This window comes from Lepidochelys kempii, chromosome 9 (genome assembly GCF_965140285.1).
Source record: "Lepidochelys kempii isolate rLepKem1 chromosome 9, rLepKem1.hap1, whole genome shotgun sequence".
In the NCBI taxonomy this organism is placed as follows: Eukaryota; Metazoa; Chordata; order Testudines; family Cheloniidae; genus Lepidochelys; species Lepidochelys kempii.
The window spans coordinates 22311933-22328172 of NC_136388.1; the positions used below are offsets into that span (position 1 = coordinate 22311933).

The following is a 16240-nucleotide window of genomic DNA, read 5'->3' on the forward strand; positions in this document are numbered from 1 at the left end:
TGTTGTTACAATCTAATGTGCACAACTAATGTTAAGAGTGGAAAGGTATATTTCAGAAGCTATTCCATTGGTGAATTAAGAATTTAGGAATGATTCATCACGTTCTGTTAGACTTTTAAAAGGTACCAAATGACTGGTAGAGATGTAAAAATTCAGTTAAAGAAAGTAAGTTTCGAGACAGGTGAGAGAAATAGGGAATAAAGTTCTGAATTGGGAGGATAATTTTTTTTAAAAAAAGGATATGGGACCAAGGGAAAGAACAAAATTAGGCTTGAGATATAAATTTAATCAGTTTATCCCAGAAGGGAAGGGAAAGGAAAGGAAGGGAAGTCCTTTCCTTACTGAGTTTGAGAAATATACAAAGATTATTCCCTTATCTCTGTTTATCTTTGTTGACAAACAATTTAATAAAGGTCTCTCATAACTGAGTTAACGCCACAAATTTTTTTGAAAGACAAATTTTGGTTTGAACACCTTTACCTGCATCTACCATATAATGGAAACTATTAGTACTTATAAAATTACTTCTTGGAATGTTAATGGGCTTAAAATATAGTAAAGGAAAAAAGGGTACTGAATTACCTTAAAAATAGAATGTAATGTAACTGTATAAGAAGCTCATCTTTCCAGAGAAGAGATGGTTATATCTCAAAGCCATCCTATTTTTAGTTTGTTCTGTTTTGTAAAAAGAAAAAAACAAGAGTTGCTGTTCTAGTCAGAAGCAAAAAAACCCTCTCATTTCAAGTAATACAGAATTTAACTGATAGAGAGTAGATAAATACTTGTCTCAGTAGGCAAGAAATTAGTTTTATAAATACTGTATATATGCGCCCAATGAAAAATGACTAAACATTATATATGGATAGTCAATTTTCATACTCTAGAATTAATCTTATGATTGAAGACTGTAATCATTTGGACAAGGTGTATAAAGTTTGTATTGACAGTATTATTGTGTCAGACTATGTCCCTTTGTGGCCTATTGTAAAAACTGTAGAGGAGGGAAAATAGGACAACTGCCAGTTCTGCTGGAAGATGCAATTAGGTTAGAAGAGCCAGTAACTTTAATGGAGAATGAAAGGGCTGTAAAAAGTTGAAAGGATGGGAAAAGCCCAATAAAGAATTTGGCTGCATAGATATCCTCTAAAACTTTTGGGCAGAGCTTATTCCTAGACTGTGATCCCCTAACTCTCATTAGTGAGCAATTACTTGCACAAGTAGTCTCATTGACTCCAGTAGGACTGTTTCTATGAGTAACTTTTCACCAGTGGGAGCAATGAGTTCACAATCTGGCTTTTTATTAGGTAGAGTATTTGCTGTAATTGTAGAAAAGGAGAGTCTCCCAGAAAACATGCAGTAAGTTACCATCATACTAATACACAAGGAGAGCAATCCATGACGTTCAATATGCAGACCTGCCAGTGTGAGAGACAAAGCATCAGAACGTGACAAAAGGCTAACATGTGGAACACCTGTTTGCTTCCCCCTTGTTTCCCCTCCATTTGTTTCTCCTGCCATGCCTCCTGTGCCTTTGTCTCTTCTATTTGTTTACCCCATTTTTGTTTCCTTTTTGACCTCTCAAGAGCTGTGGAATGTGGCAGTGGCAGCCAGGAGAACTTTGGGCTGAATCCTCAATGTATCATCAGCAGGGAGCTCAACAGCTTCAGAGTAGATGTGGCCATGCATGGTGACATCACCACACACATGCACAGTGCATGCCACTCACAAGCACTTTTCACTCCCACTCCCCCTTCCTAGGTGATGGCTACTTTGGCTGTTTTCTAGAGCAGCAGCAGATGTGAGATACAGCTCCAGGAGGTGGATATGAAGAATAGGGAGCCAGAACTGCTGCAAAGTGTGATGTACTGTGAAATGTGATAAAACTAAGAGCTGGAGGCAAAGCCATAGATGACAGTAGATATTTCCAATAGTTTCTATTATGAATTTGTTAAAATTTTGTTAAAAAGAAGAAGTCAAGGGATTAATAATACCTAAAGATCAGGTGCACTCTGTTACTGGAAGGCAATCTTCTGATAATTGATGACATACTTTCAATTGCACAAACTTGGCCTGGTCAAAGAAATGTGAACATGCCTTGTTTTCTTTTAGTGTAGAGAAGCTGTTATTTCTTGATATAGAGAATCTCTGACCTAATTGAGTGGCCATTTTTAGGAACTGTCTTGAACGCTATGGACTTGTCCCCAAATTTTAAAAACAAGTGAATTCATTCTTTTAAATGATTTGGTCACCAAATAAATACTCCTTAAAAGGTGGACAAGACTTGGGTGTCTGTGCCAGGGAGAGGCTAGTAAGAAAAATTAGAGCTAATGCAAATATTGTCAAAATATTGTCACAGTTATGGTGAGGGGAAGAATAGGGGAAACGATAGAAGTGTGCTTACGGGGAAAAAACCCTCTCTACATCTTCTACATATTTAATTTGACTATGGTAAAGGGTTAAATCCTGTCCCTACATCCCCATTACACTGGAAATGCTGCATTCCCACTGGACAAGATAGACAGGATTTGGGGAATACAGCAATGTGCAGGAAGCAAGTCGGGGAATGAAATGGTGAGCCAGAAGATTGTAACTACATAGATCTTCCAGCTTATGTTCTATCACAGGGTGGTACAAGGGCTCCTTTAGCCTTTAGTATGCAGTAGCCTCTTCGAAGCTGCTCCATAGCCTATGAAGGAAGATTTCTCCTCCTCTGATCGCCCAGGATATTTGCATAACATTTGAACCAGCTACGTCAGGAGGGCAATACAATAATTATTTGTTCTTAAATACAATTTTTGTGCATTGTAAGCAAGCAAATCACTTAAGTTATCAAAGAACATTAAGAGCTGACTGCTGTTCCAATGTTTGCTGGGTCCATTTTATAAAACCTGATTGATAAACTTTAAATAAATATAGACAACATAAAGCAGTAGAATGAGATGAAAGAAAATATGTTAGGCCCATAAAATCCTTGGAAATTTTGCAGTCTCTTTCAATAGAAACATATTCTTCTGGAAGTCAGTCAGATGGGCATTCCCATCTGAGGAAGCTTCTATTAACGAGGTTTGCAAGCAAAAATGTGACATTTTACTTACTGTTTAAATTTCTAGTGCCTTAGGAAAACTATTTCATTGTTTTTTTTCTCATGGAAACTGAAATAATCTTGACGTATGATGTTTGGCATGTGGCCATGCCACATCAGGTTCTGATCTCCTTAGATTGCTTAAAATAAGCCAAGTCAGGCATGGCCACTTCTGGGATTGGGAAACTTCTGAGGTGTCCTGAGAAGTTAGTGACTCAGTAATGAACCAGTGCTGCATTATGCCATTATAATGGTAGAAGGAACTGTGCAACTGGATGTTTTGCCTTTGAAAGGGTCTGTCGACCCACTTGTGTATTTTAGTGAAGAGTGACATGATCTTTGAATCAGTTTTTGAAATCAGTTTTAAAAGTTTGAGCACTTTGGGATCTTTGGATGAAAAGTGTTATACAAATGTCAGCTATTCCTGTATTTTTAACTTTTTAAAATTTAATAAGAACTACATTGTGTATAAGACTTATTGGGAAACCTCGTATTTGTATGAGAACATAGGAATTGCCCTAACTGATCAAATCAGTGGTACATCTACTCCAGAATTACATTCTGACAGTGGTCACTACTAGCTGTGTAAGAAATATGATAAGACAGTTTATGAAATAACCTGTCCTTAGGGAAAAACAATTCCTAACCGCTGTCAGTAAGAGGCTGGTGTGCCCTAAAGCATCATTTCCCAAACTTTTTGAAAGTTGATGCCCCTATTAAGGAAAATGAAACCAGTTGTATTCTCCTTCATCCTGGCCATTTGTTATTAAAGGCCTACCTAAAATGACTGACTAATCACTCAGTAGATTGGGTAGATCTTCATAATGATACTTCCTTTCCTTCACTGCATGCTTTCAGCAGTAAGGTATTTCACAGAGTTGATATTTAGTAAGTAACATCCTTGGCATCTGAGCTAATATTCATTGAAATGAACAGGGCAGTTGGCACCTCAGAGCTATTGTTTCAGGCTGTGTGTAAATTTAGGCAGACATTACTGCATTAGTTGCACCTGGGTCATGTTTTAAAGGTTTACTACACAACCATAGCAATTTGAGACTTACTTAAAAGCTGAGATTTTAGCGGAAAATAGAGAGATTTTTCCATGCCCTTTGCAATACTTCACATCCTCTATCTTCCAGGGGTCATACCCACACTTTAAAAAATACTGCCCAAAAGTATGGGTCATTATATTACTTCTTAAATGGTTTTAATCCTATATCATTTAACAGTGGATGTTCTTATTATTCCTTTTTGGAATCCTACTAAGCTTTTAGCCTCAATTATATCTTGTAGTAGTGAGTTCCACAAGTTAAATGTTTCAGAGTAGCAGCCGTGTTAGTCTGTATTTGCAAAAAGAAAAGGAGTACTTGTGGCACCTTAGAGACTAACCAATTTATTTGAGCATAAGCTTTCGTGAGCTACAGCTCACTTCATCAGATGCATCCGATGAAGTGAGCTGTAGCTCACGAAAGCTTATGCTCAAATACATGGGTTAGTCTCTAAGGTGCCACAAGTACTCCTTTTCTTTTTAAGTTCAATGTTACAGATCTTGGATTCTATATTCATGATTCAGTCACTGATCAGTTCTTGATGCTGAAAACAAAATCTATTTTCCTTTTAATATCTTGGGTCAGTTCTTGGTGTAGAGTCAATTTCCACACAGTGTAGTTCAGGACAAAGAAAGGAAAGGTGGTATCATAAAGCACTTTCCCAATCCTTGGCTGTTGTGTTCAGGGCAATCCCTGGTGTAAATTACAGCAGCCTCAGGGCTGCTCCAGTTTACTGGCTGTTAATGGCCATCAGGGCTAAAAGCACAGTTTGGGATCAGCATAGTGTAGAGACATCCTGGCCATGCCTCTTTCAATCCAACAATACACCTTACACCAGTGGTGGGCAACCTGCGGGCCGCTAGACTGGTTGTTTACATTTGCACGGCCACCCACAGTTCCCAGTGGCCGCGGTTTGCTGTTCCCTGCCTATGTCAGCAAGAAGAGAAGTGGCAGTGGGAGTCTGGGGCTGGCTGTGTACCACCAGAGGATTCCCCTTGCACTGTTTGATTCTGCTAGGGCCATGCTGGCTCTAGGTTCAGAAACTGCTAGCAATTCAGTATAAAGCAGCTGCATCTTATTGGAGAATCTGGTCCATTGGTTCCACATAACCAGTACTGTTGCTTTTAAGTAAATGAAGTTGCAGTTTAAATTTTATTTAGTGATTGCTTAGCTCTATGAATGCCTGAATACATTTAAAATATATTTAGGCTGCATAACTTTCTGCTTAATATGCTTCAAATGTTGTGGTATTTGGTTCTTTTACTTCTGTACTTCCTGTCTTCAAATCATCTTACTAAGAAACAGACCTCTGTATGATACCTGCAAAAATAAGAAACTCATTCCATTGATTAGTTTATTAGTACAATTTAAATAAGTGCATTCATTTGTTTAGAGCAATATTTGTTCATAAAAAGCTCAAAGAAAGTATTAAGATTCCTTTTCTTTTTTGTTTGTTTTGTTTTTATTAGTGGTCATATGCTTTAGAGAAACCAAATACTGGCAGTATATTTAATATTGCTTGGTCTATTGATGGTACTCAAATAGCAGGAGCTTGTGGAAATGGACATGTGATTTTTGCCCATGTCGTGGAGCAACGGTGGGAGTGGAAGAACTTTGAAATAACGTTAACTAAAAGAAGAACTATGGAGGTATGGGTTACAAGTTCAGCAAAATTGACCTTCAGGATTGTTTATGTAAGACTCACAATTGTAACTCAGTAAAGACAAATAATTGTGAATGGACAATTTTTGCAGAGTATAAATGATAGGACTGAATACCTTTGCGTTATAAAAAGGCCAGAATGAGCAAGTGGTATGTGAGTGTGTGTTTGAGTATACAATCACATGACCCAGAACTACATCAGCCTCTTGGCTCACTTAAGGATCACAGCATCTTGCTTTTATGTGGGGTGGGGGCATGAATACGGGATTGAGTCATAGGTCTTGTTTACATCAGAAATAATAATACAGTAATTACCAATAAAGCAATAGTGTAGACAGGGCTGAGTATCATGTCTACACTAGTGGATTGCCACTGATAGAGCTGTACCATCGCTGGCTATTGCTACAGTCCGGGTACTAATTTTTCTATGGCCCTATGATGAATGGATCTGTCTTCTTGGATTTCCAATCAAGAGGAAACTGGCAACTTACAGCTGACCACAATCATGAAGAGTGTTAGTGTCCTTTGTTGCACTGCTCCACCATATTACAGTCGCTGGTTCAAATTTTCCAAAGCTTGGAAAAAAATTGTAACATATCTTTTAAGAGGCTGTTTTTACTATCTCCTAGTGAGGATTTAGGGAATTAATGCATGGAAAATAATAAAACATTGAGATTGAAATTTTCAAATCTGGATGCCTAAAGTTGAGTTGCTAATGCTAAGACTTGAAAAAACAATAACAACAACAACAACAAAAACTCCTAAATCCATATTTGAAAATCAGATAAGGGCCCAATAAAGTTCTGAGCACTCAGCATTTCCTGTTGACATCTGTGGGAGCTGCTGGGTGATCAGCACTGTTAGAAATGAAGCATGCCCCTAACTGTAGTTTATAGAGCTCAAATTTTGGCTCCTGTTTTTGAAAATCCTGGCCTGAATCCACAATTAGGCACCTAAATATCTAGGAGTGAATCCAGAAATTTGAATTTTGACTTGCTAATATGTCTTCTGTGTTCCCAGACACTGACTCATAACATAACCAGTCAACAGTGGGATAATACAGACTTTCTGTTGTTACAAGTTTTTCCAATTAGAGTTCAGGCCATCATTTTCAAACCTGGGTGCCTGAAGTTAGTCTCCTAAATTAATAATTAAGCACCTAAACATCTTATAGTCTGAACTCTTTAATGTTGAATACGTAACTGGGAAAACTTGTAACAACAGAAAGCTATATTACCCCTCTATCCTCTGGATGGTACATCAGGAATCAGTGTTTGGGAACACAAAAAACAATTTCACAGGTCAAAATTTGTATTTCTGCATTCATTCTCAGACATTGACTTGTAAAAGATGGTTCTGTCTAGCAACCTCTAGGGATTTTGTATATGCAAACACTTGAGAAATATAGCTAACCCTGATCCAGGATGTTTGTTTATTTTATTTTACATTGATTTAAATAGCGAAGAGATGCCTATACAAGAGCTCTAGGCAACCCTAACTCCTGCTCAGTGTTACAACAACAAATGACATTATGGAGTGAGACAGCAGTTGTGAGCCTGTCAGGATAGATCTCTTTAGGAGCTATGTGAGTGGCCACTGGATCTTGGTAGCTACTGCATTAAGTCCTTGTTTTGTAGCTGGCTGCAGATCTGAAGAAGTTCAAACCCAGCTTCCACCATCAGTAGGACAACATCTAAAATACCCTTGTTTGAAGAGATCACTCTCCCATGTACATGAATTATTTGCACAGTTATCTTTTTACTATTAAGTGTCATTCTTTCAATTTCCTTAGATTTTTTTTTATCCCTAATGGGCCTATGATTTTTTGATCAGGTGATGAATTGTCAATCCTAACTTGCACTTACTCCTCTAACAGAAAAGAGCTGAATTTCATTGGAACTCTCCTGACAGACCTCAATTCCAAAATGTGTAAGGATTCTCAGCATAACATCCTAAGTGCTCAGTGAGCCCTCCAGTGGGTTCTCTATCCTGACAGGCTGGAATCTTCAATGTAAAAAATCTGTTCCACATCTGAGAAATCTACCCTTTTTCCTCCCACCATGTCAAAGAATTCAATACTGAAGAAGTTGGGGAGACAAGTTCCCCTACATTTCCCAAAAACTGTGCCTTATTGAAAAACATAATCTGGTTCTGCCATGTTGCTTGGCCTACAGGGCCATTTCTATGCCTGATTGCAGGAGACTCATTAAGAATGATCACTCCCTGAGAGAGAATATTTTCCTAGCTTTGGCTTTAATGATGTTTGCTTTTATAGGAAGCTAGGAATTACCAAGCTGGATCAGCCAGTGGTCCATCTAGTGCAGTGGACTTGAACCTTTCCAGACTACTGTACACCAGTCAGGAGTCTGATTTGTCTTGCGTACTCCCAAGTTTGACCTCACTTAAAAACTACTTGCTTATAAAATCGGAAATAAAAATACAAAAGTGTCACAGTATATTATTACTGAAAAATTGCTTACCTTCTCATTTTACCATATAATTAAAAAAATAAGTCAATTGGAATATAAATATTGTACTTACATTTCAGTGTACAGGATATATAGCAGCATAAACAAGTCATTATCTGTATGAAATTTTAGTTTATACTGACTTCGCTAGTACTTTTTATGTAGCCTGTTGTAAAATTAGATAAATATGTAGATGAGTTGATGTACCTCCTGGAAGACCTCGGCATACCCCCAGGGATACGCATATCCCTGGTTGAGAACCACTGATCTAGTCTAGTGTACTGTCGCCAACTGGCCCATACAAGATGCTTCAGAAGATGGTTCAAGAAACCCCATAATGGAAAATAATGGAATAACCTGCCCATAGGGGAAGTTTATTCCTAACTCCCATCACTTAATACAGTATCTGAATTATGCACTGAAGAATAAGAGTTTATATGCCTCATTTAAAAAATAAATATATATACACACACACAATATCCTGCCTAATGTAACTGGATTTTCTCATTATGCATCTAAATGTCTAATCTTTTGTCAAGTCCTACTAGATTTTTGTCCTCAATGGTATTTTGTGGCAGAGAGTTTCATAAGTTAATTGTGTATTGTATAAAAAAAATAAAACCCTTTTATCAGTTTTAAATGTGCTGCCTTTCAGTTTCAATATACATCCCCTTTTTCTTATAAGTGGTGTTGGAGAACTGTCTATTATTAAGGTTGTCCCAACATTATAAGACTGTTTTCAGTTGCTTAATTTGAACCATTTGGGCTGAAATATTCCACACTGGGTGTCTGCCTCAAGCTAAAACATTTTGGAACATTTCCACCAAAATAGTTCATCCATTTCCAAGAAGGATGCTAGGGAGAAATATGTTCTTTTGCCCACGTTAAAAAATTCTAGTGACTTTCACACACCCTTGCTTTGTAGAAGAGACTCAAAGCTCCCACATATGACCAGTCCTCTCCACAGAACAACTGAGCAAAAAACGTATTGTCACAAGGTGTCTGGCCCTGTAATTGAAGTAGGTCCAGTTCTCCTGTGCCAGGACAGGTGCTCCCATTTGTCCACTTAATGGGGTGGAGCAGTGCCTGGGGGCTATAAAGGATCAGGGAGAGACCGAATGAGTTAGGGAGTCTCAGTGAGTCAGAGCAGACTGGTTCAAGCAGGGACAGATGAGAGCTGCCAGAGACCAGGGATACTGGAGAAGGTCCTGAAAGGAAGAAGGTGTTCCTTGGGGAAGACTGAAGACGAGAGTATCAAGAGGAGTTTGCTGGCTGTCATCGCCAAGCCTCAGAGCCAAGGCTGGAGGGCTGAAGGCAGGGGAGCAGCTAACATTGCCAGGGCCAGACAGCTGGACTCAGAGGGATCATAAGAAGGCCAGGGTGAGTGACAGATGCTCCCTCTGACAAGATGCTCCCCAGCAGAGAAACTATGGGGGGTGGTTCCCACTGGGAAGAGTGGGGTTTCTCTCCAACTGGAAGGGCTAGGGTAGCTGTCCTGGGGCAAGGACAGGGGAAGGATGACAGACACTCTGGGCCTCGTTGAAGGCTCCAGTGTATGGGGCATCAATGACAAGATGTGTTGTGCTTGCACTGGGGTGAGAAATGGACTATATTTGTGACTTTTGATGGAAACCGAATGAACTGTGTTTGGCAATAAACCAGCCCCAAAGAGGAGTAGTATTTAAGATCTGAAGTGGATTTACTGGGGACTCTGAAAGGGTAAACTGAGGAAGGCATGCTTGTCATGCTTTGGCCTATTGCAGGAAGGTTCTCCAGGCAGGGCTCCCCTATGACATCTACGTTACAATAACATTAAGGTTAAAAAGTCAAGTACTCAAAGGTTAGGAAATGCCAGGAATTAAGGTTGCCTCTGCAATTTTGATTTGGCCTCTTATGCATATGCATGGAAGAAAATAGTACGTGATCAGGTAATTAAACTGTGGGTATATTTACACGTAAACTAGCAGCCCAAGTATATATCTAGGTTCCTGTGTATTTGAGTGGCTAGCCCATGTTGAAGCCTGTGCCACCATATTTACACTATTATAGTTACCCATACTAGGTAGATTGAGGCTAGCATGGGTATACCTACCCCACTACAGTCACACCTTCACTTGCAGTATGGTAAAAGTTTGGCAAAGTTATGAACAACTGAAAATGGGATCTTATAATGGAAAGTGTCAGGCAACTTCAATAACAGGGGGTGCTATCAGCCATGTCTATAATAATGTGTTTACAGCTATTAAAACAAAACAGTGCCAACATTTTTCCTTGTAAGGAAGTTTATCCAAATCTCTAATTTTGTTATTCCACACTGAAACTTTTGTATCACTGCAGTACAGTAGAACCTCAGAATTATGAGCACCTCAGGAATGGAGGTGGTTTGTAACTCTGAACAAAATATTCTGGTTGTTGTTCTTTCAAAAGTTTACAACTGAACATTGACTTAATACAGCTTTGAAACTTTACCATGCAGAAGAAAAATGCTGCTTTTTACCATACTAATTTAAACGAAACAAGCACAGAAACAGTTTCCTTACCTTGTCAAATATTTTTTTAAACTTTCCCTTTATTTTTTAGTAGTTTACATTGAACACAGTACTGTACTGTACAGTATTTGCTGGTTTTGTGTGTCTCTGCTGCCTGATTGTGTATTTTCGGTTCCAAATGAGGTCTGTGTGGTTGATTGGTCAGTTCATAACTCTGGTGTTTGTAACTCTGAGGTTCTACTGTAATTTTTTTTGAGATAGAGTGACCAGTCCTAATCACAGGATTTCAGGTGAGGGTGTACCATTGATTTAAGTGATGGCATTGCTTCAGGAAGACAGATCCATTTTTTACAAGTCACGTTTGAACACACAAAACAAATTAGCAGGTAAAAACCACATACTTAATGCAATCCTTTTAATTTCAAAACTATGCTAGGTTATTAAATGTGAGTTAATAGGAGCTTTTTATTGATTTATTCATAAATGCTTTTCTTTAAAACTTCCTACATAGTTACATGGTACTATAAATGCATAATATCAGCCAGCTGTTTATGAAAATTAACAATGAGTATAATATTATGCTGTTTTCTGTTCCATAATTTTCATTTTTTTAACCATAAACCTTTTTTATTAGGTCCGTAATGTTATTAATGATGCAGTGGATTTACTTGAATTCCGTGACAGAGTCATTAAGGCCTCTTTGAACTATGGGCATTTAGTTGTTTCAACTTCTCTTCAGTGTTACGTGTTTTCGTAAGTAATTTCAATTAATGAAGTATTATTTGATCCATTCAATCATAGTGAGATTCAAAAGGAGCTTGATTTAAAGTACAGTAGCTTATACATGGTTTGAAAACATCAAATCTTTTTATAGATATATGTCATAGAACCCACCTATATACATACTAATGTATATTTTCATAGTTGCATAAGGAATTACCATGATGTGTTTCAGTGGCAGAGCCAGTTTTTGCAACCAGGAAGGGGGTGGATCATTGGTGGTGGGTTGGAGACCAAGTCTGCCCCACATTTGCCGGGAAGTGGAAGCTCCCATCCTGTGGAACTGGGCCCAGATCCCCACTCTGGGCATTGTGACCTGGAACACAGGGTTGCAACACCATTCAGATTTGGCTTTGCCACCACTCTGTCATAACTGAGGGGTGCCTGGGCCAAATTTGAGTGAGTGGCTTTGTGACACGTTGCACAAGGTCACATCACCATGTGACCCCATGCACCATATTGCAATGGCCAGAGCAGGGAGGCAAATCCAGACCTGTGAGACAGGAGCTGCTGATGCTGGGTGAGTGAGACCCAGGCTTCCTCCCCAGCCCTGTGTAAAAATTCATGTCATACACTTCCTTCAGTCAATTGCATAATATACTTGAAAAGATGCCACACGTCAACCTGAAAGCTGCCACAGAGATGGTCATACTGCCTTTTAACCCCCATGAGCTCCACCACTGTTGAGTTCTACTAACATGAATGAAAGTTGCAAAGTTAACCCTATCTTTGAAAATGTACCCTATGTGCCAGATCCTCAGCTGGTATAAATTGTCCTGGCTCTGTTGGCTTCAGTTGAGCTATGGCAATTCACACAAGTTGATGATCTGGCAAATGGAGTAAAAAAAATAGCTGATAAATACATTTTATGGGAAATTACTCTTACCCTTCAAATATCTAAATATGGGCAGGGAATTGCTCACCTCTAGATTATGGAGCTGCCAGTTGCATCCATTTGGCCATTTGACCCATTTGCACTGGTTACTGCTTTGATAACATTGCTTTTTGCTCAGAGTCCATGACATACAAGCTGTTTCTTGGATACCATTACCTTTGCTCTGCAGATTGGCCAGCAGTTTCTTTAGAGATAGGATTTATTGTTTATAAGTAAGGCTACGTTTTAGTCATGAGTATTTTTAGGAAAAGTCAGGGGCAGGTCATGGGCAGTAAACAAAAATTCATGGGCCGTGACCTGTCCATGACTTTTACTAAAAATACCAGTGAATAAAACTTGGGAAGGGGCTGCCTGGGGGCCCCACGGGTGCTGGGGGAGGGGCGGCACGTGGTCTAGGACTCCCGCTGGTGCTCGGGAGCGGGGGAGTTGGCGGCACCAGCAGGTTCCTTACCTGGTTCTGTGCCTCTCTCCCCCAGCAGCAGCAGCAGAGTTTGGGTGTGGGAGGGGGCAGTGGGTTGAGGCACAGGACAGGGTGAGGTGGGCTCTGGGTGGCGTTTACCTGGGGGGGCTCCCCAGAAGTGGCAACATCCCCCTCGCTCAGCTGCTAGGCGGAGGCGTGGCCAGGCAGCTCTGTGTGCTGCCTCCGCCTGCAGGCACTGCCCCACAGCTCCCATTGGCCACAGTTCCCGGCCAATGGGAGCTGCAAAGCCAGTGCTCTGGGCGGAGGTAGCCCTCAGAGCAGCTTGGCCATGCCTCCACCTAGCAGCTGAGTGAAGGGGATGTCACCGCTTCCAGAGAGACCCACAGGTAATCGCCACCCAGAGCCCACTTCACACCATCCGGTGCCCCAATCCCCTGCTCCCTCCCACACCCAAATTCTGTGGGGGGGGGGAGATGAGGCAGAACAGTGGCCCAAGACTGCCCCAGCAGCAGCTGATGCACCTGGCATAGGTGCTGCCTGAGCTGCTCCTGAGCCAGGCGCACCAGCCGCTACAGAAGTCACAGAGGACACGGAAAGTCATGGAATCCCTGACTTCCGTTACCTCTGTGACAAAGGCCTGGTCTATACTACAGAGTCACGTCGAAGGAAGCCGCCTTAAGTCGATCTGTTAATGTATGTGTCTACGCTACCGGGTCCTTTATGTCGACCTAAGTTGCCTCTGATGTCGACTTCTGTAATCCACCTCTGCAAGAGTCATAGCACTTAGTTTGATTTTCATGGACCAACTGCGAGGTAGTGTAGACGCAGCACTGTGTAATTCGACTTAATTGGCCTCCAGGTGGTGTCCCACAATGCTCATCTGTGACCGCTCTGGAGATCATTCTCAACTCTGCTGCACTGCAGCCAGGTACACAGGACACAGCCCCTTCCCTGCTAAAGCTCCGGGAACTTTTGAATTTCCATTTCCTGTTTGATCAGCACTGTGAACATGCCAGCTTGAGCACAGCCGATCATGGAGACTACATGCCCCAAATGTGCTTCGGCCTGGTCTGCACAGGAGGTGGTGGATCTCATCTCTGTGTGGGGAGAAGGGTTTGTGCAGGCAGACCTCTGATCCAGCAGAAGAAACGCTGACATCTATGCAAAGATTGCTCATGGAATGGTGGAGAAGGGCTACACGAGGGACACACAGCAGTGCCGTGTGAAAATAAAAGAACTTCGCCAAGTGTACCAGAAGGCAAGGGAGATGAACAGTTGTTCTGGTGCTGAACCCCACACATTCTGGTTCTACAATGAGCTGCATGTGATTCTTGGGGGTGACCCTAGCACATCCTAGCACCCCCACAAACAATGTGGACACCTCACAAATGTGAGAATCTAGGGACAACAAGGAGGATTATATGGTGGATGATGAGGAGGAGGATAATGGGAGACAGGCGAGTGGTGGATTCATTCTCCCCAAGAGCCAGGAAATATTTTTAACCCTGGAGCGCTCTGGGTCACAGGACATCACGGTGGTTGACAGTGATGCCTGGGAAGGCACCTCTGGTGAGAATACAGTTAAAATGCACACTTGGAGCACAGCAGCTCCCACGGTTGATTTACCTACTGATTCCCCACTGACTGGTAACTCTCTGGCATTGCAAGCTTCCAAATAACGATAGCCACTTGTTTCTCCACTGTCAGAGCAACTCTCATTTTTGTGTTGCTGAACTGCAGGGCAGGGGAAAGCTCTGCACAAAGTTTCTGGAAGGTGGTCTTCCGCATTCGAAAGTTCTGCAGCCACTTCTCATCATCCCATACCTGCAAAATGATGCTGTCCCACCAGTCAGTGCTTGTTTCATGGGACCAGAAACAGCACTCAACAGAGTGCAACTGCTCTGTGACTGCCATCAGAAACTGTGAATTGTTTTTTTCAATGGCTTGCAGCAGGGCTGCCTGGAGGACATCACTATGTTCCACATGGCAAACCTTACTTTGGCTCTGGAAATACTGCAGGAGAAAGCATGAGGTGTTTGAGATGCTCACAGCAAGAGTGCACAGCTGAGCAGGCTCCGTGCTTCTGCAGTTATGGCATACACACGGCGATTTCAAGGCGCGAAAACCACTGAGTTGTTTGCTGTTGATGTGAGGGAGGGAGCACAGTATATCATGGGATGTCGACGCAATGTTCCCATTCTCCCCTGCAACAATGTTTTGGTCCCATGAGGCATTGCACAAATTTCCCAAAACACACTGTGGCAAGTTGCACTTTGGGATAGCTACCCACAATGCACTGCTTTGTGCATTGATGCAGGTATTGCTAGTGAGGACGCACTCCATCGAGACAATGAGCATGGTGTGTCTACGCACAATCGACTTCATTATTTTGGGGTCTCAAGGTCGAATTAGATAAAGTTGACTTAATTTTGTAGTGTAGACAAGCCCAAACTTGCAGCCTTATTTATAAGAGATGATATAGAACTCAATCATGTCATGTCTGTAATGTAGTTCACCAGTCATAGGTGCTGGAATCTAAAGCTAATACCTAATTATTGTTTTCCTGCTCAATAATGTGATTGTTGGTGAACCACCAGAGCAGGCATAAGTTCATATAGGAGTAAATCCTGTGGCCAGTGTAAAAGCTGCGGAAGACTCTGAACAAACTAAACTGATGTGGTTCTACAATGTGTAGGAGGGCAGAATAGAGTGAGGTTTTGTGCGACTTACAAGCCATGGAGCACAATACTACAAGAGCTCTGTGTACCCCAGTGCATAAAGTGTTTAGGAAGCAGGAGGGAAGATGTGCAGCTGCATGATCCACTGGCTAAACTCATGTGATGAGATTTGCAAAGGCGGAAATGGTGGTTAGAAACCCAACTGCCATGACTTTCAACAGGAATTGGACACCTAATTATCATTCATACCTTTGAAAATCAAAGATAAAAATGTATTTTCATTACTTGGTGGATTTTTGAAATGTTAATTAATGCTAATCTTAATATTATTTTAGTACAAAGAACTGGAACACACCGCTTATCTTTGACCTCAGAGAAGGAACGGTTAGCTTAATTCTACAAGCAGAAAGGTAGTTTGTTTATTATAATGCACAAGACTAATTTTTTGTTAAAATGTACATTTGTAAAACTTGGGTGGGTGGGTGTTTCTCAAATAGTAGTAACAAAATAAAATATACACGATTGGAGGTAGTGGATGGAGTCATATTGTGTGACTAAAAGGTCACGTTGTTATACAGTATCTATGATATGATTGCAGAACTGAATTGCTTCATAAATTACATGTGCACTGTATCATTATGCTTATCTTTTATTTACAATGGAAAGTAAATAATCTTCAGCTGTTACACTAACATCTTTTTTTGATCTTTTATATT

General features: G+C 40.9%; 1 protein-coding gene across 5 annotated transcripts in view; it reads left to right on the plus strand.

The window, feature by feature from the left end:
• Positions 1-16240, plus strand: part of IFT80 (intraflagellar transport 80) — a 148564-nt gene that overhangs the window by 96571 nt on the left and 35753 nt on the right. For all 5 annotated transcript variants that reach the window (XM_073359524.2, XM_073359525.2, XM_073359527.2 and 2 more), the window contains 3 exons: positions 5601-5780; positions 11385-11503; positions 15860-15934. In XM_073359524.2, the coding sequence (XP_073215625.1) occupies positions 5601-5780; positions 11385-11503; positions 15860-15934 (374 nt within the window). The remainder of the gene's footprint in view (positions 1-5600; positions 5781-11384; positions 11504-15859; positions 15935-16240) is intronic.